The sequence below is a fragment of the Alosa pseudoharengus genome, unplaced genomic scaffold (assembly GCF_046254945.1).
Source record: "Alosa pseudoharengus isolate Yale_2024_CS ecotype anadromous, Long Island Sound unplaced genomic scaffold, YU_APseudo_1.1 YU_APseudo_1.1_scf_16, whole genome shotgun sequence".
NCBI classification, from domain to species: domain Eukaryota; kingdom Metazoa; phylum Chordata; class Actinopteri; order Clupeiformes; family Clupeidae; genus Alosa; species Alosa pseudoharengus.
Genome location: NW_027468630.1, coordinates 38,740,604 through 38,762,702, shown reverse-complemented (window position 1 = coordinate 38,762,702; position 22,099 = coordinate 38,740,604). Strand labels below are relative to the sequence as shown.

Below are 22,099 nucleotides of genomic sequence, written 5' to 3'. Positions count from 1 at the left end.
AACACACTTGTAATGCTACATTTATATGTGTATGTATGTAATGTGTGTGTGTGTGTGTATGTATATATATATAGGTAACACTTTATTTTAATGTGTCACAGTGTACCTACCTAATTAGGTACGGTGGTATAACCTGTGTAACAACATATACTATCAGGTACTATCATTGTACTTGCATTATGTATTTGTGGGTACCTACATATAAGCTTAGTTGTTACATTAAGCGCTTTCAGATATAACCTCCGGAGTACATGCGGAGGTTTGTCAAACGGAGGTCCTACCCTTCGGATGATTCAGATATAATGCTAACCTGCGGACCTAATACTGACCTTATACGGACGTATGTGTGAACGACATACACGCACATTACAGAATCTCCGTGTGGTTGTCGAGTGAGGGGTGGGGGCTTGTAGAGTTCACAAGCTGCGAGATATGACGCAGAATATATGCGGCCGCTGCCTGTCACAGCTGCTTTTTGTTTAAAAAGTGTAGCCTATGCATTATAGGCTAAAGAAGAGAAATCTATTGTGTGTAGGCTAATACTTGAAGTCGGGTCACGTAAGTGCTCACATACAGTATTTGTATGTGTGCTTCGAATAAACACATTTATCTGTTTTCAACGTTATGTACCAGAATCTGGTTTGCGTTGGAGAGAGAGAGCATGCACACACTTTATGGTAGGCTACCAGCCAATTCAGTAGGCTAACTCAAGACTTCAAGGCCATCATACAACGTTTTTAAGCAACAAACAAAATACTAACATAACAGTGAAGTTTTTTCATGGTTTATTTCTCCCCTAGCATGATATGATTTGAATTTAGACAGCTACGCCATTTCAGCGCGGTGTATGAGTAGGCCTAAGAGCGAGAAGTTTTATAATGCCCTTGCCACTCCGACTCATCAATAAAAACTGCGCGCACACACACCAGACCACTTGACTTTACATCATTAAACTATTTCAGTATATTGCTTTTCTGATTGTCAAAACGACACCTAACTTATGGCGTCTCCACTCCACAGCAAAAGTGTCCTAACCACGTTACAGCTGTTTCTATCTGAGCGACTCCAATAGTGAAAGGATTTCAGTGTCATATTTCGGTGGCACTAGCTAAGCTGTCGTGGAACTCGAGATGACATGTCTACTGATAGGCAACAGGTCTCACCAACACGAAATTCTAATTGCAAAAGATGCATCCTACCTCATCTGTTGTACTGTAGTTATTCGAAATTGGGCTTTTCACAATCCAACGATATATCCAAAGTGCGAACTAGTTGGTGATGGTCTATGAAAACTGCCAGTAGGCTATGCATGCTACACGGAGTTCTGACAGGGCTGTGCATGGCCTAATAAGCAGGCAAGATATAACCCACGATCTCCATGGTTTCGTTGTCAATTCGTGTTTGTGGTAATAATGACAGCAACAATAAAACCATCTGTATCTTACGATCTTCATCATTCTTGACAGATCACCACCCTCCTCTGGATGGTCATATGCATAGCCTATCTTTAGTTTTCATTTAGATTTTAAACACGAATCTACTGTCTTTACTGCCGGGAGAGAAAAAAAATCCTGTATTCTTTTCTGTAGCCTAATTTTGCCTAAGGCTATCAATGAACAGAAAACCATGTTGGCTAACAATTTATTAAATACTCCTGTTATTGTCGTCAACGACGTCGCTGTCTTTTGAATTTGTTTGGCCTTGCCATGCAGTTGTAGACTAACGTGCCATTCCCTTCATGTGTTCTATCAAAATGTTGTATGCCCTCATGGACAGTAGCTCCATGATGTCTGCATCTTTCCAGGTCAGAGAATTATGCCACTCCATCATAACACTGGCATTTAAGTCAGATCTAACCACATGGACGCACGAAAAAAACGTCACCAACACGCCCTCTCACTAGGTGTGATTTTAACCGCATGTTCTACTTCTCGTTCAGACACAGCACATTTACATAATGTCCGGAGGAAATACTAGGGGGGGAGTAGTATAAACACCGGGTGAATTCGGACTTCCATATGACCGGTTATGTCGTTCAGATATACGGCCCCACCGTTTAACATCGGTAGAACCTCCGGTCTTACACGTATGTCTGAAAGCGCTTATTGTAATACTGAGTGCTTTTACAAAACTTTGCCAATTGGCCTACATTTTCATCAGAGGCAAAGAGCTGACCTGAGACCTGCTGGATGGGGTAAATCTGGTCATGATAGATTTGATATACAAGCCATTCTTAGCTCCAGTCAAGGCCTCATTGTCTTCAGTGTACATGTTTTTTTGCTCTTGGGTGCTCCTTGTTGGTGCCCCCCCCCAATCCCAATGCTCCCCCACCTTTCTTATGCAGCCCTTGCCACTTAATCTACTAAACCCCTCTTCTACTGCACTTCCCCCCCCCCCCCCCATAAATGCACAAATAGCCTGACACCAGACATAATTTCACTGCATTTCTTACTTCCAGTAACTATATGCATGTGACAATAAACTTCCTTGTATTCTTGTATCCTTGTAACAGCTGTGCTGCTACAACCTTGTTACTCTTTGATACAGTGGAATAAACCTATTAAGTGTACCAGTTAATTACTTACATGTACATATGACATGTATGTTGTGTCTTCGATGTCTTGGAACAGGTCTACTAATTCACTACATCAACTGTGTTGGTACACACTTATTGCTCTATGATACAGTGGCATAAGTACTAAGTACTTGGGCAATTCCCAAAAATTTGAGCATTTGCTATTTCTGGCTGAAGAATGTACATGAGAAAAATGCACAAAAAACGAATAGTAACATTCACATCATACAAATGCCAAGGCATTTCACTGGCGTTATGGATGTGACAAAAAGTCAATTTTCCGTGGAATTGCCCACTTACAATTACATATTACATTACATGTTGTGTCATTGGTGTCTTGGAACATGTCTGCCATTACCCTACATACTGTAGTACATGTATCAACTGTGTTATTTATTACTCTTTTGATACAGTGGAATGAACCCATTCAAATAAAGTGTACCAGTTAAGTACTTGTACATATACATGTACATATTATATACATCCTGTCAATGATGTCATGCATCCTGTAATTGATGTGTTGAAACGTGTCTGCTGTTACACCACACAGTACATGTGAATTAGTAGACCTGTTCCAAGACATCGAAGACACAACATACATGTCATATGTGCATGTAAGTAATTAACTGGTACACTTAATAGGTTTATTCCACTGTATCAAAGAGTAACAAGGTTGTAGCAGCACAGCTGTTACATGTACACTGAAGACAATGAGGCCTGGACTGGAGCTAAGAATGGTTTGTATATCAAATCTATCATGACCAGATTTACCCCATCCGGCAGGTCTCAGGTCAGCTCTTTGCCTCTGATGAAAATGTAGGCAAATTGGCAAAGTTTGGTAAAAGCACTCAGTATTACAATGTAACAACTATAGCCTATGTACTGTAGGTACCCACAAATACATAATGCAAGTACAATGATAGTACAGTACCTGATAGTACATGTTATTACACAGGTTGTACCACTGTACCTAATTAGGTACATGTAGGTACACTGTAACAGCGACACATTAAAATAAAGTGTTGCCGATGAATTTCCCCAGTAGTGGACAATAAAGACTTCTATTCTAGCCTACACGTCACATGTAGCCTACTAAAAGTGATGTTTCAGCTAGAAGTGATGGTTCATAAATTAACCCTCCAACTTTGCTGATGCACAGAACAGGTGTGCTGAGCTTTGTTTTTGGCTCTTCAAAGTGTTGTAAGTAAGGTGGTGTAAGTAGCCTACAGTATAGGCAGGTGGTGAGACAGGTCAAGAAAAATGGTGCAGTGAAACAGTACTATACAGTTGATTTTCAGAAGGTGGTTTAGAGTAGTATAAATGAAATATAAATATGTGCACTGTATTACCTTATAAGAGCAGAATAAATATGGCTATGAATAACAATGTCAGTTGATATTATTTTAAATGTTGGTGACACTACATTAATAAGGAGAATAGCAATAATAAACAATAATGTGAATGCAATATCAATGGGCAATAAATGGAAATCAACAAATACTATAACATACAAACAATGACTCAGAACAGCCTAAGTGCATGGTGAACAAATATGTCTTTACACCCCTGTAGACAGGTGCATGCAAAAACACAGAAAGCAGACACGGATTTTGTTTTTATAACACATGTAATAAGCAATGAACATTTGAAGATGTATTGTTTTGTTCTTCTAACATCAATAGTAGTTGTGCAGAGGTTGTAACATAATGATAAATACATGCTGCCTGTCACATTATGAATATATACCCTGTCTTGTCTTGGACATCAGAAGCAGCAGCACTATGCTATTACATCATTCACCGTGGGGACTAATATGAGGGAGACTGAGCTGCCAATCTCTCTTAACAGGTCCTGCATCATATCTACAAATATCTGTTCTGCTCTGCACAAACATAAGCAGGGTCTGATTTAGCGTGGCAGAGTGCTGATTGACAATAACATGGTTCCCTGCAGTGTTTGGTTGATTCCCATTGATGTTTGTGGGTTCTGTTTGACTGTACATTTTATGTGTGGCATCTCATTCCTCAGTTGTCTAACATGTTTTCTGACGGCCACTGATTGCATTAGCAGCTGAAAGACCAACTTGTAACAAGGTCCCAATTGTGGATACACCCATTAACAGTCCTTGCGACCAATGACATCCGGATCAACTACAAACTTTTGATTGATTTTCAACAATGAACAGTTAGTTCAGTGTAATATGTCCAGCTCTCTCCCCCATCTTAATAAGTCAACATTATATGATATGACCCTATTTTTACATTATAGCCTACATATGTTATAGCCTAACCCTTATGTATAGGTGACTGATGAGATTCATGTTAGCATATATTTATTGGCGACACAATTAATATTGGAGCTATTTCACTGTCGCAGACACAGACGTGCTTGGTAGCCTAGGCTACGTAGTCATAGGCCAACATGAGACTTAAGCCCTCGTGTCGTCATGACTTAGGTTAGCCTATGTTCTTACTGTTGTTATTATCTGTAGGACATATTGTCTGTGGAACACAATTGTAGGCTAGGCCTATATTTGATTTTCAGTAAGCTTATATATCAATGATAAAGCTTCTTTACTTTTTTGGTGTAATTATTTAGTTTTTTTTTTTATCTATGTAGGCTATTTCTTTAATGTTACATTATTATTTTGTTAATACATGGAATAAATCACCACAAACACACGCGACTGTAGCCTATGGGCTTCTCCTGTAGCCTACCAGGCTTGCGCAGCGTGGCTAACAACGCCCCTAAAACAAGTGTAACCGTCGGCTCCTCGAGGCTTATTACTTAAACGAAGTTACAGCAGCTATTAGGCCCGAGGTGCAGTGAAATGGCGTCATCTGGTGGTCATACAATTCACCCGCTATTAGACCCGAAGTGCAGGAGAAGTGGATATTCAACCACGCCATCCTTCAGGTCGCAGCGACACGTAGGTGTACTTCATGTGCTGTGTCATGCTGCCATCTAGTGGTTGCGGAATATTTAACACCCATTATAGTTCTGGGAATAGATGTGCCCTCGAATAAATGTTATACTTTGTTACAAATTATTTGGGTAATCCATCTGATAAATTGTGTTTTTCTTTTTATACTTCGTACCTTTATAAATTAAAGTGTATCATTAAGGTACCTTTTTCAATGTCATTACTCTGACATTCGACATTAGTCGACCATAAATTTGGGCAATGGGCACATTGTTAGGGGTTGACACTTTGCATAAGATTTCTCCACATTACTTGATCCAAATTCTGTGATTTTTGTTGTATAAATGTTGTACAATTATGTAGTTTCGTATCAAAGTGGAATGGTGGTTTTCATAAGTCAGCGGCGTTAGTTTGAGCACATACTTGACGTTTTGTTTACATGTGTTCAATGTAAGTCAATGGGAGCCGGAAATCCATAAATAGCGGCGTCCAAAGAATCTTTTGCCGGATAGCATGACGGCGGTGCTTTTTGTGGCATTTCACGTTGCGATGTTTTGAAATGCGTCGCCTATGCGGCAACAGGAGCTTCCAATCGCGAGGGAACAATTTTGCATTCATAAAAGGGATGCAATAACGCCACCAACAACAACCAAAACTCATTGTTAACATGTAAATTAAATGTAACGTTTCATTGTGAATCAAATTAAAATGGTCTCTTCTTTGCAAACGTAGGCTTATGTGACAGATTAATTCAATAATGTTGCAAAGATACTGCATCAGTCCGTAGGCCTATGTTTCATTAGGCTACTACTGTAGGCTATTTGTTTTGCCTTACTCTTTATTCATTTAGGCTAGGCCTTTTTATTCAGTTATTCATCATCTTCCGTCCTTCGAGCTACTTGTGTAGCGCAGGCATTCTCAGACCTGTCACCTGTCACTCATCATCGTAAGGGAGGTGTTTGGAATCATTCCCGCGTTACAATCATCAGCCAATCAAGGTGGTCACTTCAGTCAAGCTCGTGCATGAGTAATGACGTCATCCATAGCAACGAAGACTCACTCTTAGTTTAGGAGTTGTCATTTTTCCTTACTAAGAGTAGGTCTGAAAGGCTTTGTGAATAACTTTTAAGAGAAAACTCCTAGCTAAAATCTTTTTAGTGCGATTTAGGAGTACTCCTAGTGGTAAGATAAAAGGCTTTGTGAATACGGCCCCTGATCAGTAGGCATAGTCTGTGTCTACAGGGTTTAACATGTAATGTGAACACTGTTCACACAACTTTATTGGTTGGTTAAACACACTAGCACAATGCCACAATCTGTAAGTAGCCTAGGCTGCAGGTTAAAACATTTAAAACCAATTTTACAAATTAAAGCCTGGTTTACCCTACCCAAGTTTATTTATTACCTGGTTTGGTCCAACAAATATTCAGACTTATCTTATTCAGACTTATTCTAATACTCTACTATGAAGTGTCCATTAGGCCTATGAAATCTTCAGAAATGTCTGATAACTTCGGGCACAAAGAAATAAAGAAAGAAAGAAAACTCATAGATTACTGAGGAGGAGAGGAGGGCCAGGCTGAAGCATGTTGCCAAACAGCGCACGTGGGCCCCTTCACACTTAGGCCCAAGCCAAAAAGAAGAAATTAAGGTATTTTATTATTTTAAATCTCTGGTTTTAGGCAACTTAATACTCCATGGAAGCTATGCACTATTGGCAACAATGTCACTCGCGCTTGTTTTGCTATGAAACGGCCATTTCCCTCTTCACGCGCCCTTCTCACCTTTTTCACCCCTTACCCGTTTTCATGCCTGGTCTTTCTTCAGTGAATTAGCAAGATACCATCAGAAGCCAACAATTATAAAACACCTGTGCGCACGCTCTTTCTCCCCTGCGCATGAAGCTGTCTGCGCGTTGTAGGTTTGCGTGAGTTCTTTCTATCTGCTTTACTTTTGCGAGTTGCGACCACCTAGGCTATGTTATAGACGTTCTATGAGGTACCAGTGTTTAGCTGTGTCACAAAACAATAAGCTTTGTCAGACTACTTTTATAAAATGATATTCAGGGCTATTTACATTTTAAACATTCAGGGCTGAAGACCCGACAATAATTCTTCAGGTGGGAAGTGTCAGAAATTTTCAGAGACGCTCTCATTGGTGGTTAGGATATGGAGTAGGGGATTGACAGCAACATAGCCAATCACATTATGAGAGATGCTGAATTTAACATCAACTGCTATGTTTGATTTTTAAATTAATGTAAATTTAGCCGGGACTGTAAGCTGGCACACGTGGGTGCTCGATATTTTCCGTGGGTGCTCGAGCACGAATGGCACTTCAAGTATGTGTTATTTTAGATAGATTGCTACTGGGCTATATGTCTTGGTTCATGTCTGTTAACAATTCGTTGCCATCATGGTGAAGTGCGTAGCCTATCTCGCTGTTGCATCCATTACAAACAAACATGCAATGTGAACGTCTGGGATTGGGGAGAGCACTAAATGCTCTACTGAATAAGCATGAAGCCGAACCTTTAAATGAAAAACACTCTTTAATAATCAACAAAATAAACCGCTAATGAAGTAAACTTGTGACCATCAAAAATCGTTTATCGCCTGTAACTCCGTGATAACAGGACGTAACAGGAAGGCATTTGGCTGAGCAACGGAGGTTAATATGCTCTATATTTTGTCCAAATGATGTCTGTCTATCATCGTTGCACTCGGAGAAAAACGGAATGTTTCATTTGTCCTGCGTTTCTTCTACGGCTGCAAACGGGATTCACCCTCAGTTAAGCAAATATTTCTTTATTAGGGCAGGGCAGGCATATTTCTGGCTATTAAATTATTTATATTAAACCAGTCTGCTAAAGTCTGTAGTGAAGTCTGTGTAGGGTTTTCCAGGCTCCATTTCTTTTTACGAGACACCCTGCTCACAAGAGACATCTGCCGGTTGTTTGGGTTGTTGCAGCGTCGTTGCAGCGTCACTGGAAAAATACAAATTAAAGTTGCATGATCCCGCGTGATGTTACGCGCGGACCGCAAGGGAAGCTGGCCAATTTGAAGTAATGCCCACTGTAAGATCAAAATGTTATGTTGCAAATAAATGTCATGAATTTCAAACACTAGGTTTAATCTAAATAACACATGCTAGCTAATTATCAATTAATAGAAACGACAGCTCTGCATTAGAAAAGCTAATGTAACTTGTTTAGGTAGTTAGCCCTGCTCTATGAGACCTTTTTGTCTGAAACTGTTTAGTCTGACTATGGAGACCTGACAGCATTTCCATAAACTTGACAAAGGTTTTCCTGAGGCCTGATGTCTTTCCATCTGATATCTGATACCTGATACCTTACTTTGACATCTGAGGATACCTTAATCTGGGCACTGTATATATATGTGTGTGTGTGTGTGTGTGTGTGTGTGTATGGGTGTCATGAGTATGAGTATTACCAAAACTCCTCTTCATTTTCTTTAGGACCTTAAGATTGTCCTGTCATGTCAAACATATTCTAAACCTCTGATACTGACACTGATGGTTTGAAATTAAAATTGTGCCTAGAGCAATCTTTAAAAAAAGTTTTTTCATGTGCCATGCAAACTGTTGCCACCTGATCTGAGTTGACGTAGATGTGAGTCACATAATGTGTGAGTCTAGATGGTTTACAGCACACAAGGTCTACCACTGATAAATAACATATGGTTTTGGTGCAGTTTCAAAGCAAAACACTTGTATTTTAATCTCTAGCAATCTTAGTTCATATGTCTGCAAATCCTTTAATGTGGTAAATTACTGCATGAAATATTTTGCCACAAGTTCAAATCAAGACACTCTGATACATGTGCCTTTAGCAAAACTTCATGTACCCTATAAAACAGAGGTTGAAAGTAATTTTTGTAAAGATAACCAAGGTTAGTAAGCAGTGATCAGCGGGCCGACATCTAATGTGAAGCTTATATTTCTGCATCATTTGCCCTTTCATTGACATGTTTGATTTTAGTCTTTATGTTAATAAGCATAAAAAAAAATCTCTTTTTTGTCTAGCCTGTTACTCCTACACACAATTAAGCTCAATCAATAAATGTAAGATTTTGACCATTGTCTCGTATTTAAATGAAATTTAAGTATTTTGCTCCTGAAGGAGGTTTAGGTAAAAACAGGTCAGAATTCAGTACGAGTTGATTTATTTCTGTGAGACGAAGACAAGACTGTTGTAAGCAGCAATATTTTCCTCTGGGCAGTGCTGTAAATGGCTGTCACATCTATATTGACTCAGGCAGCACCTACAATTTCTTTACCATTTTCTGTATCTTATTTATTATGTTCCTTTCAGGGATTCCTTAGCTTTCAGTGTTGTTCTCCCAATGAGGTACTAATTTACCGTTTGCTTCTGTGCAGACTCTTCTCTTTCTTTGCATCCTGTGATGATAATATGTCAGGCCGTCACCCATATACACTCCAAGAATCACTCACATATATTTGAATTATAAGTTCTTGTTGAAACCTGTCCCCCAAATGATAATTTCTTCCACTCAACTAGACAGGGTAAAAGAAGGGGTGGAATTGCCACCATTCTCTCAAACAAATATAGTTGCACTAGAGTCAAGTTTGCCTATTTCGCTTCCTACAAGTATATCGCCCTCACTCTGAAGGCTGACCCAGCTATACTCCTATTGACCTTATACCGCCCTCCTAAACTATGGACTGGCATCCTCGACCAGTTTTCTGAACTTATGTCACTCATCATCACTAACTATGATCGGATAATTGTAAATGGCGATTTTAATATCCATGTCAATAAGACGACCGATGCTAAAGCTAGTAAGCTCCTTAAAACTGCAGTTGGCAAGTCTGACAGATTGAGGGGACTTAGCCAAAATTTTGAATGTTTACAACTCTCATGCCCCTCTCCCACTACCACTGAGCACCCTCTCATCGAGTTTGTGCTCGTCAGTGAGCACCAGACTGCACCAGACTGTGATTGACAGTCAGATCTCACACAGCCCTGCTCTGATTGGAAGAATCGGGAGCTGTGGATTTTTGCAAAACAAAAAACAGGCTCTAGGTGGAGGTAGAAGGGCAGTTTTTTTTCTAAAACCGGCTGATTTGTGTTGTTCTGTCGGAGCATAGTGTCGGTTTCAGTAAATATGATCAAAAATCATCATCCCAAAATTACAATCAAATCACGATTCTTGGACGTTAGAGCAGAACAGCAGTTCATAGCTCTTGCAGACTCCATAAATTCAGATATTTTAAATCATTCTATTGACCAAATAGTAGAGGCTTAATTTCAGTAGTGAACTAGGTGTCCTGCTTGACAGAGTGGCTCCTTTAAAAACTAAAAAAAGGCCCTGTAGCAAACTGACTCGTCATGGATGAACGAAAATATCCATGACCTAAAAAGATCCTGTAGAAAAGCTGGGAGAACATGGAGAAAAGCTATTCTAAAAGAAAAAAATGCAAATTATAATAAGGCTATTTGGAATGAGAGAAGGATCCACTTCTCTAAGGTAATTGCTGAAAATAGTGGAAACTCTAGGATGTTGTTCTCCACCATTGATAGGCTACTGCATCAATGATCATGAGCAAAAATTGTTGAAGCTAAATGATACGGAGGTACTTTTGGTTGGACCAAAATCAAAGCGAGACATTGTTCTTAGTAGTCTTGGGAACCTGGCACACCGGGTCAAACCAAAAGTAACAAGCCTATAATATATATTAGTAGTGTATATATATATATATATATATTAGGGGTGTAACGGTTCATGTATTCGTATTGAACCGAAACGGTACGGGCGTCACGGTTCGGTGCATGAATTTACACGGAGAATACACGGTATAAAAATACATACAACTCGTGTGTGGATTAATTAATGTCATGCACAATTACTGTTAAGTAGCGAGAGTTACGGGAGTTCTTTAGCGACACCTAACGCTAATCTGTAGCCTCGCCTTAGCTCTGAAGCTCTGATTGGCGCCTATGTTTTTTTTGTCAGGTCGTCGGTCGAGTCCGTCAGTCATTAGCAGCACTAAGGTTAGACCCACAAGAGTTAGAGGATCCGCTGGTCTCTTTAAGATCGCAAGTTTAAGAACTTCAGTTACAGTAACGTTAGTACAGACGAAAGAGTGGTGGATAAGATGAAACTGTGTGTCGGCGTTGTTCAGCAGTTGTTGGGTATGTGAGTGGAAAAAATGCTACACATATTCGAAGCCATCACCCAGATGATGTAGGCTACCAATCACTGAAACGAGGGGAAAAAACTTCCCCTGCGCTTCAGCAGCCTTTGGATACACATACAAATAGGGCCAAAACCTATGGCTTAAATTAAATGATTTCGTAATGACAGAAAGCTATGTAAATCGCGTGGTAATTACCTTTATGTTGGGGTAACTTGTAACTTCTCACATGAGGTTCTGGTAGTGTTAAGTGCATAGACAGTAAAATAAAGTGACAACGCTAACCAGGCTAATAAACAAACCATGCTACGGTGAGTTAACGTCAAAGGGCAAAGTCACGTGACTTCTAGTTGTAGTCTGTTTATGAAATGAAAGGAGCAATTTCGTTTTTTTTAAAAAGGCAAAATAGTGTGATATTTTCACAGTTAGTAGGCTAGATTATTACTTTACACACAAAATATTGAGGCAAATTGTAGACCCTTCCATATACAACTAAACACAGATGTTGAAGGTCTTGCTTAAGTGGATTTTTAAAAATAATTTTTCTATGTAATTTGCACTTTCAGAAATAAGAGATGCTGTAGGCCTATTTTCAGTTTTAGAGCTGATTGTCTTATTTTGTTTACAAGTTACAGATGGAGTCTGGGTACTTATTGTACTTATTGTACTGTTTAGCCTACATCTTACACACTTCAGGCTGTTGCAGATAGCTCAGGGAAGAGACTGTATGACACTAGGTGGTACAGCCTGAGACATGTACAAAAAAAAATGCTTTCTGCATTTTTGTTTTGCTTTTCCCTCCACTGTACCGAACTCGTACCGAACCGTGATGTCCGAACCGAGGTATGAACCGAACCGTGACTTCTGTGTACCGTTACACCCCTAATATATATATATATATACACTAGGCCTGCACGATTCGGGGAAAAAATATTAATCACAATTTTTTTAGCCTAGAATAGATATCACGATTCTCTGCCACGATTTCCCCCCCCTCAAAGTGTAATATTTATTGCACAAATAAACCATGACAAAACAAAACAATTTGGCAGTACAGGCTACCAAATATACCATTTAAAGGAACCATATGTAATATTGTGGCCAAAACTGGTACTGCAATCACTTTCAAATTACTGTAGAGCGGTGTATCCCCTCCCCCCTGACTCGAGGTTGCCAACCCGGATGCCGAAACACTACTGACTTTGTGATTAGTACATAGGTGGATGGTGGCGCATCAGGCCAAAACACAACATGACATGACAAAACACAACATCAACATCAGTTGAGGGCTGCAACTTCACTTTTTAAAATGACAATATCCTGGCCGGACTGCTGTTGTCAGTGATATAAGTATTTGAAATGAACATGATTTCTTAATGTCTAGTGACATACCAGGGCCATTTTATGATTAATTGAAATACATTTCTTACATACGGTTCCTTTAAGTACAGGCTACCAAAAATACTACATATAACACGTTGAACTAAATATGGTCCTGATACAGGCTCTATCTGAGCTCTTTGAACATGTCTTCACTAAAACATGCCAATCAACATACTGCAACAGCTTCAATCTCTAGAGAAATAGAGCCTGTCAATTGTCAATTTAAGTACAGTATCAAAAACAGAATGATTTCTTAGCACACTTTTGAACTGCTTGCCTTTTAGAGAATTAACATTCAACTGGCCATTCAGTTCGGTTTGAGTGGTTGGCTGATTGTCGTCACTAGTACCCAATGTTTTTCCACTACTAGTTCATTTATGAAACTGGTGCTTTCTATACGTCCTCTGCCAATTAAGCCATGTAGTTCGGTAGAGAGACGTTTGAATAAATTAGCGTTTGCGATTGACACCGCAATTGACAATGTTGTGATAAGTACAACAACAACAAGAACAAAATTGTCTAGGCTACACCGCGACAGTTGTAGTCTGCATGAAAAGTCCTTGCACACGAGGTGCGGGCTGAAGCGGTTTGAGGGAGAGCAATACAGGGAGAGAATGCATGCTCTCTCTATAATGTAAGACTGCATCTAGGCTAATCTATGTTTTAAATAACTGAGTGCTGCTATGGAAAAAATAAGTCAATATATTAGAGATATTGTGAGTAACATAGGAATGGACGAGTTCTTCAGCCTAACTGTAACTAATTACTGAAATTTTAATTATAATGCGTTACTTTACTTCGTTACCCAATAAAGTAACTAAATTACAGTAGCGCATAACTTTATAATTCGTTACCCCCCATCACTGCTAGTAGGCTACGTGGGTTTTAATCAACATCAATTTTGTTTATTTCCTGTCACACTAGTTCGACGACGCTGCAGCCTCCAAGGCTTTAGAACAGGGGTGTCCAAAACTTTTTGACTCAGGGGCCACATTGGGTGTTGGAATGTTTTGTATCATTTAAATGACAAAGTCATTTTGTTGTAGAAAATTAATTTCTTAAGAAATACTGTTCATTTGATGTTGTTTAATTCATTTAGAAATAGGGTTGGGCACCGAAACACGGTTCTAATATGGCACCGGTGCCGACGCAAACGGTAGTAACTGCATCGAATAACAACGTGGATTTCGGTGCCTCATTTCGGTGCCATTTTTTTAATTAATTTTTTTATACGAGGCATCACTGAATGTCATGCGCCATCTCTAATGTCTTGCTCTGATAGCAACACATCCAGACACAGTTATCGATAGCTAACATAAACACTGGATGTATAAACCAGAGGGGTGCACCACATAGGCCAGTGGACAGCTGTGTTTGACAGCTTGCGTGAGCCCAAGTAGCTTACTTTAAAGCGACATCGTGAGCTCCTGTCAAAATCTAGCAGTGGACCTAACTACACACAAGGAAAAGGCTATGAAACAACATCAACAGTAGCCTATATGGTACACAATATCCTTGCTAATGCGCTAACTGACATTTATCTGAAATGTTATCAGCAAAGTTGTAAGGTGAAAACTTTATTTCACGGTGTGTTCTAAACAACATAATGGCATGATATTAGCCTAATCTTTCATGTGCATGAGGCCCATATAGCATCACAATGAATATGAAGATCATGTTAAAAGTTCGCTGGCAAAAACATAAATATGTAGGTTACATACCTGATGTCACTGAGCTGTCAACGAGGCTACGAAACCATCTCTGTACGTTATCGCTAATTAAACTCAGCTGACTGGTGTTAGCGCATAGCCATAGTTGCTGTTAAAATGCCTGGCTAGCGCTGGGAATCTAAACACTTCAACACCGACATATAGCCTAGCCTAACATGTTTAAAACTATTGCGTGTTATGGATTAAGACATGACATTTCTTGAAGTATTTGGGAACACACTGAATTAACTGCTAGTCCGTATTCCCTGTTAGATTAGCTTGCAAATGCCGTTGTCCATGACCTGGCAGTTTTATGGCAAGCGGTTTTAACATACCTTATGGCAAAACGCCTACACTGGGTAAACTTGAAAGCAGAGCTTACCATTGTGTGTGCATGCATGGCAAGCTGTTTTAACATTTAAATGTATTATTGTAGGAGCAATGAGATATTGATAGTAAATTGAATATAACAGTTCAATTTCATGTTCAAATTTGTCTTATCAATAAAAATTATAGGGCACCGTTTTAAAAGTATCGATTTAGCACCGGTATCGGATAGAACCCAAACGATACCCAACCCTATTTAGAAATGGTGCACTGTCACTTTAAGACTCATTTGCCAGCTCCACTAGTCTATGGCTAGTGCTGTGCCTATGGCTCACAGTTTATAAATGATCAGTAGTGGGAACTACTGTTGCCATCGCGATTTCCTTTTAAAAGTTTCTTATAAAAAGGAGATATCAATTATCAACAATAACAAGCCAGCTGGAACCTGTCGCACTCTCCCTCTTGTGCATGCTCAAATGCGTTCCCAATTAAATGGAGTAGCATAACGTAGTTAGATCTGCTGCAATGGACATACTATGTATCTCGATGTACAGTAACAAGCTGTTTTGACATTGACATGGTAAACGCTCTCTAAGAAGCGTGTAAAGCAGTTTGCAGTAGCCTAAAGTTAATCACAACGTCGTCTTTGCTGGAAATTAATTAAATGCACGGCAGGCCGGATTAAAGTGCATGGGGGGCCGGATCTATGATAAACTAATAAATGCTCGGCGGGCCGGATTAAAGTGCGTGGCGGGCCGCAGTTGGCCCACGGGCCGTAGTTTGGACACCCCTGCTTTAGAACTACCATAGTCGCTCCACTAATGAAACACATGACTAAAAGGCGCTTTGTCATTGGCCGAGGGTGAAGCCCTGAATTTTGTGAGAGAAGGGAGAGCATTGCAGCGATTGGGAGCGCTTTAAAACTCACAGAAAAAAGTAGTAGCGTTTGTGATGCAGTCGGCCCGTAAAATTAAATGAGAATCGAAGTCATATAAAATTTTATTTTATAACGATTTATCATGCAGGCCTAATATACATACTAAGTATTTCTGATATGTTGCCGATTGGATCATAAACGGCCACAGCAACGAAGAGGAATGATTATTATTATTATTATTATTATTATTATTATTATTATTAAATTGCCTCTGCACACAATAGGATAGCGCTACAACCAATCGTTCTTTTGTTCTTTAGGAATTACTTCAGTGTTGTCCTTTGTTATTTTCTAAAGGAAAAGCTTAACTCCAAGTCTTTAAGAGTCACGGGCAATGCCGATTCGAAAGACCACCAGCAGCAGCCATCTTCTTTGTTTTCAAGAAGCAGGGAATTCACACGGGATCGTCGCAACTCTGTGTTAAGCCTGCCGACAGACTCTATACACAAAGTGATTGGCCTGACTAGAGTTTGGTTTTTCCAGCTTGCAAGCCAGCGGCGAGTTGCTAGACGACCCTGCCTGCAAATTACATTTGCTGCCGCTAGGGTGCGTCAAGATATCTAGGCTAGTTACCACTATAAGACAACTGAAACAACACAAAATAAACAGGACAACTTTGTTGCTTGTTGCTGAAAATATTTTATTCCTGTAGGCTACAGTATACTACCTACCTACATTGCTGGTACATTTTACAACAGTAGATCTCCATGAACTCATTCCCTTTGATGTCTTTCAGTAGCCAATCGTATAGTTTATAGCTTAGTTGCCTTGTGCAATATGACTTTGATGTTTTGTGGCCTACATTTCCGTCAGTCTACAGTCTTTTAGCCCATCTTTACCAACGGAACCCTTCCAAGATAGCACCCTTTCAACGCTCTACTTTGAGAGACCAACCATTCATGTCATCGATGTTGAATTTTGGGCGTCTGACGGAAACTGATCAATCTGACCAACAATTAATGTTGATTTAGAAAACTTGTGTTGCGCTTTTTGTTATTGTGTTCAAAGCAGTGGGTGACGGCCTTACTTTAGGCTATGTTATTACCATACCATTATATTATCACAATTAATAAGTCATCATAATAATCATCGTCAGCATGACATGTCACACATACCTACTCCATTACTGAGTTCTTGTTATCATGCAGCCTCAGCTACTCTCTCTACCATCTGCTCACTGTCCCTCTGTATGCTTGCTTACATATCTTTGTTCAAATTCAACAAACTTCAACCTGTTGTTGACACAAACCTACTTGCAATATTGTTTGTTTTAGAAGCTTCTACATTTTGTTTATATATATTTTTTATATAAATGGTTTTATTTTTATACAATTGGCACTACCGGCATCCGCCGCAATTTCAATGTGAAGGCTACTTCAATTAATCATTTTGAGGTGCTTACAGAATCCTGGCACTGAGCCAAAATGGGAGGGTTGGGGCCTGACAAGAGCTGTTATTGAGAGTCAATATCGAAAATGAACCAATGGGCTGCTGACTGTTTTCTTTGGGCCAATCGTTGACCAAATTAATACAATTATATAGTCTATTCTATCGCCCCAAAAGGTGCGTCGGCCCACCGGGAAAATGCTGGTATGCCAGACAGCCAGTCTGCCCCTGATTGAAAACGTTGATAATATTTGTCCTTTTCCCGGTTTTAGGTTTGTGCATTGGTCAGCTAAAAAAATAGTCTACATAGTTCTAACAACATCCACATGCAATTACTTTACAACAACAATACCTAACAACGACCTATTCATTTGGACAACTTTATACAGCCCTATAAGGGCTAAACTTACCTTTAGTTTTGTTCTAGTCCGAGTCCAGGACAGGAAAAAAAAGTGTTATGCATGACAGTATCAAGACAATCATTTTGGGTTATTATTTGTTGATCTAAAAGCAATTGTAAGTATAGCAAAAGCAGCAATTGTAAGTATAGCAAAAGCAGCATTTGTAAGTATAGCCATTCCCCTTTCCCTCCAATATTATTATAAACATAATAAAGACACCTGGACTCGGTCGAGACCAAAAGCCATCTCTGGAGCACTTCTCCCTACTGGAGCAGGGTAGCGGGAAATATCGCACAACTAATGCAATTAGTAGGCTAAAGTCAGTCATACTACTGTGTATACAGGGCTACCTGTTATTTTTCTGGATTGTGAAATAGTTGAAACAGATAATAGGCCTACCTACAAAACGAATCTGCACACCAAAATGAATTGTTTTCATTTTGACAATTGGTTGTCGGTGTTGGGGGATAGGTGATTTGATTCTGGAGTGATCTGGATGATAAGACTTTTGAAGTCTCTCTTTATACAAAAAAAAAATACTAGATTTTGATCTTAAAGACCCACCGCGAATCAAGTATTTATTGTTTTTGATATGTTCTTGTGGTGTTTTTCATGTGTTTCAACACATATTATGAGTACACAGTAAACATAATTCCTGAGAATTTCTGGTTTGAATTGTCAGTGCACCATTTTTGATTTCCAAATATCAAATCCATTGAGCCCGTCTTTGTGATGTCACAGAAATGGGGATCAAATGAAATCCTAATTAACTTGCAACTAAGTCCAGCAGGCTATAAATAAATTAAATAAAATCCTGTTATAATCACCCACTTTGGCTATATCTTACCGACTGTGCATCTTCAGTTTTAACTTTCAGTCATGATCCCATAGCCTACTTTGTTCGAATCTGTCCATTTCTTTTCAACTTGACCGAAGTCATCCATACATTTGCACAGACGTCTGCACTATTGTCGAGCAGCAAAGTTTATGTACTCCTGTCTCTTGATTTGTTTGTAATGAAGTCTGGTATTGTTTGCCAGTCTCTCTACTGTATTCGAAACAGCAGGTGTCAGTCTACAGCTTTGTTAGCATAAATAAATTAAATTGATATTATGAAAAACAGCTGCCATTGAAACTTTCTTTCTCAACAGTGAGTTTTCCAATTATGAAGTCAATTCTTTGTTAGGCTATGTGATGGCACCATTCTACTGTAGGCCTTCACTATTCAGTTCACCATGCTTACGTTTTGAAAATCAAAGACTGGTTTGTGTTCTTTCTGGATTTAACAGGCATTCAGAAGATCAATGACAAAGTCCATGTTCCACGTTTTCATATCAACTTAAATTAACGAGGTGGTGGATCGGTCTGGTTCTATTTTAAATAAATCACACCACTTTCATAAGGCTGCCTTGATTTCGAACTTGCGTGCTGTAGGTGTGACAGACAAAAAGCTTACGCATGATTTACGCCCAAATGGGGGAATTCCCCCCTTAGTAATTAGTAGTGTTTTCAGTGTTGCAGTGTTCTGCTGACGTGAATGTCTCATACACACAAAGAGAAGTGTTCTGTTTTTGGGTGTAAGAGCTCAAAATAAGATTTGGTAAACCCATACTTACCAAAACAACTGGAGAAACATTAGAAATGGTCCAATTAATTTGGAGGTATCATAAAATACCATCAAAAATCATTGAGCAGATAACTACTTCGCAAATTAGACTAGATGGTATAGTTTTGCTACCAAACTGCTTTTCAAAGCTGGTGCTATCCTGACAATTTACTCAGGGGACTTGGCCAATACAAGCAAATATGTTGATCAACAGCTACAATTCATTTTTTTGTATTTCTTGTACTTTACCCGATCAGCTGTGAGCTAAATAAAAGTTGACCATGAGTACCCAGCTATTTAGCTTAGGTCACATGCTGACTGGATATTATTTAGCTTCAATAACTTTGTTCACACAAATGTTCATGCAAAGCAGCATGTGAAATTGCCAAATGCCAGAAATAGAGCACCCACCATGCTCTTTCAGCTCTCTATTGTGTTGCCAAACACAGCAACCACCCTTGGGGAACATCTGTGTCTAAGCTTAGATGAATTGGGCATGTGCAATACAGTGCATGTCTATCACTAACACACTTGGCACAGTCATATGACTTAGATCCTTATGCTAGTTGTCATATATTGCATCTGCCAATGCTTTTGATGGACCATCAAACAATTGTCATCAGAGTCTCATTGTATGCAGCACGTTGCATCTAATCACATATGCATTATGCACAGTTTGAAAAGTTTATTTCCTATGCATTTTTGGCTTACATGTTCTGGCATACTTTGTGCTCTTCAGATTTTTGTGGATAACTTCCAGGCAGCAAAATCAGCCCTGACTGCAGCGACATCTCAGGCAGCGGAAAAGGCAGCAAGCAGCATGAAGGAATTTGCTGAGAAGAGTTTTCGCCTATCCATGGATGTCAAACTCAAAGCCCCCCTCATCATTATTCCCCAGTCATCTTCCTCCCATAATGCATTATTGATTGACCTGGGACTCATCACTGTGAGCAACTGTTTCAGCCTGGTTCCAGCTAATGAAGGTCCATTTCCTCCACTTCTGGAAACAATGGAAATCAAACTTACCCAACTCAAACTGGTCAGGTACATAAAGAAAAACAATGAAATATGCTTTGATGAGATGCCCTTCTCTTTTATTACACTGTGTGCTCAGGTGTGCGGCAATTAACGACCCAAGTTGTGGTCATGGAGCATTATCTAAAAATCGCTATCTTACACTATATAAAACGCATTATGCCACTGACCACGAAAAACAGACCGTTCTATAGCGAAAGGCGCATGTGAAGCACAGCTGAAGACGCATGGTCACGAGATTTAAGCAGAACTCCTCTGCAGGATAAATGTGCTGAGCATTTTTTTATTCAGTCATTTGAATATTATTGGGGTAAGTGTTGCTTTTTTCAGGCTATGTTTTCGATGGTAGCCCATTGTTAGTCAATAGTGAAAGTAATTGAGTAAGGGATAATGGACGACACGGTGGTCGAAGTTAATGCACGGTCGAGGTTGTAAAACGGTCTGTGAACTGACCACCGTGGAGTCCATTATCCCGCTTATTCCACTGTTGCCACTTGTGTTGTGTTCATTTCCTGTTCCTGTTTGCCTGTTCCTGCAAATTCAACGTTTTAATCGCTAAAACTGTCTTGTTTGTAGAACTAATTTCTTCCTACACATATCAACTAATTTCTCAACTTGCAGGACAAACTGCCGTTACTAGTTCTAAATGGATGGTTGCTACAGCCAAAGGCCAGTCGTTAGTTCTATCTCTCCCGTTGTCAAGCGGGCGTATCCCAAGATTCTGATGAACTTTAGTTTTGAAACATTGCTATTTTACTTAGCCTGCTGTCATCCATCTAGCTAAAAGCCACCTCCGTCATATGTTACAATGTTGCCATGTTCTGAACGTCTGCATTTTACAGCTTGGAAGCAACGTGACAGTTCATTTAAACTTCACAACGAGTTCGGCAAATTAATATACAAGTGTGATACGGCCAACAAAATGGATCTACTTCATAGGTGTGCAAATAACATACGGTTAATGGTCATTCTAAATTACGTAGGACAATGGGAAATTCAACCAAGCAGTGGAATAACTGTGTATAACTGTTTTGTCGTTGACTATTGACACCACAGTGAAATTTGTTTCACTTTGCCATTGAGTTAGAGTGAGAACAAAATACTGATGCGCTGTTTGATATTGCACTGCTTGCTGTTAAAGAGAATGACAGATGTCATTTTCATTGGTTTAACTCTTTTCCTCTTGAACGCCTACTAGGAGCAACCCATATGTATGTTGCTAGGGCTACCCATGGAACATATTTGCATAAAAGAAAACAAACCTCCACGAGTGATTATAAATGACTTACCATCATATATTTATTGAAATATAGACATATTTCACAGACATTGTATATCTCTGTAAAGATGAGACTCTGAACTATCAATTCATTTGGGATTCAATGTGATTCAACTAATTTTGAGGTATAGAGTGGGTATCAGTTAAGTTTGGACGGTTTCCTGCATGAATTCCGCACGAATCGCGCACCATATTCTCAGCAGAAATTGCACAAACTGCAGTTGACCCAAACAACCACAAGGTGGCACTTGATGCAACTTGATTTACTGCTTCCATGACGCATCCAGTTTCCAAGTCAGTAGAACAATCAGAGACAGTTGAGCCAAACATATATGATGATACAATAGCATGAGTTTAT

At 39.4% G+C, this 22,099-nt stretch overlaps 1 protein-coding gene across 3 annotated transcripts in view; it reads left to right on the top strand.

The window, feature by feature from the left end:
* The window catches only part of vps13c (vacuolar protein sorting 13 homolog C), a 511,929-nt gene that overhangs the window by 190,151 nt on the left and 299,679 nt on the right, over positions 1-22,099 (top strand). For all 3 annotated transcript variants that reach the window (XM_076287956.1, XM_076287955.1, XM_076287957.1), the window contains one exon: positions 20,167-20,471. In XM_076287956.1, coding sequence (XP_076144071.1) covers positions 20,167-20,471 — 305 coding nt within the window. The remainder of the gene's footprint in view (positions 1-20,166; positions 20,472-22,099) is intronic.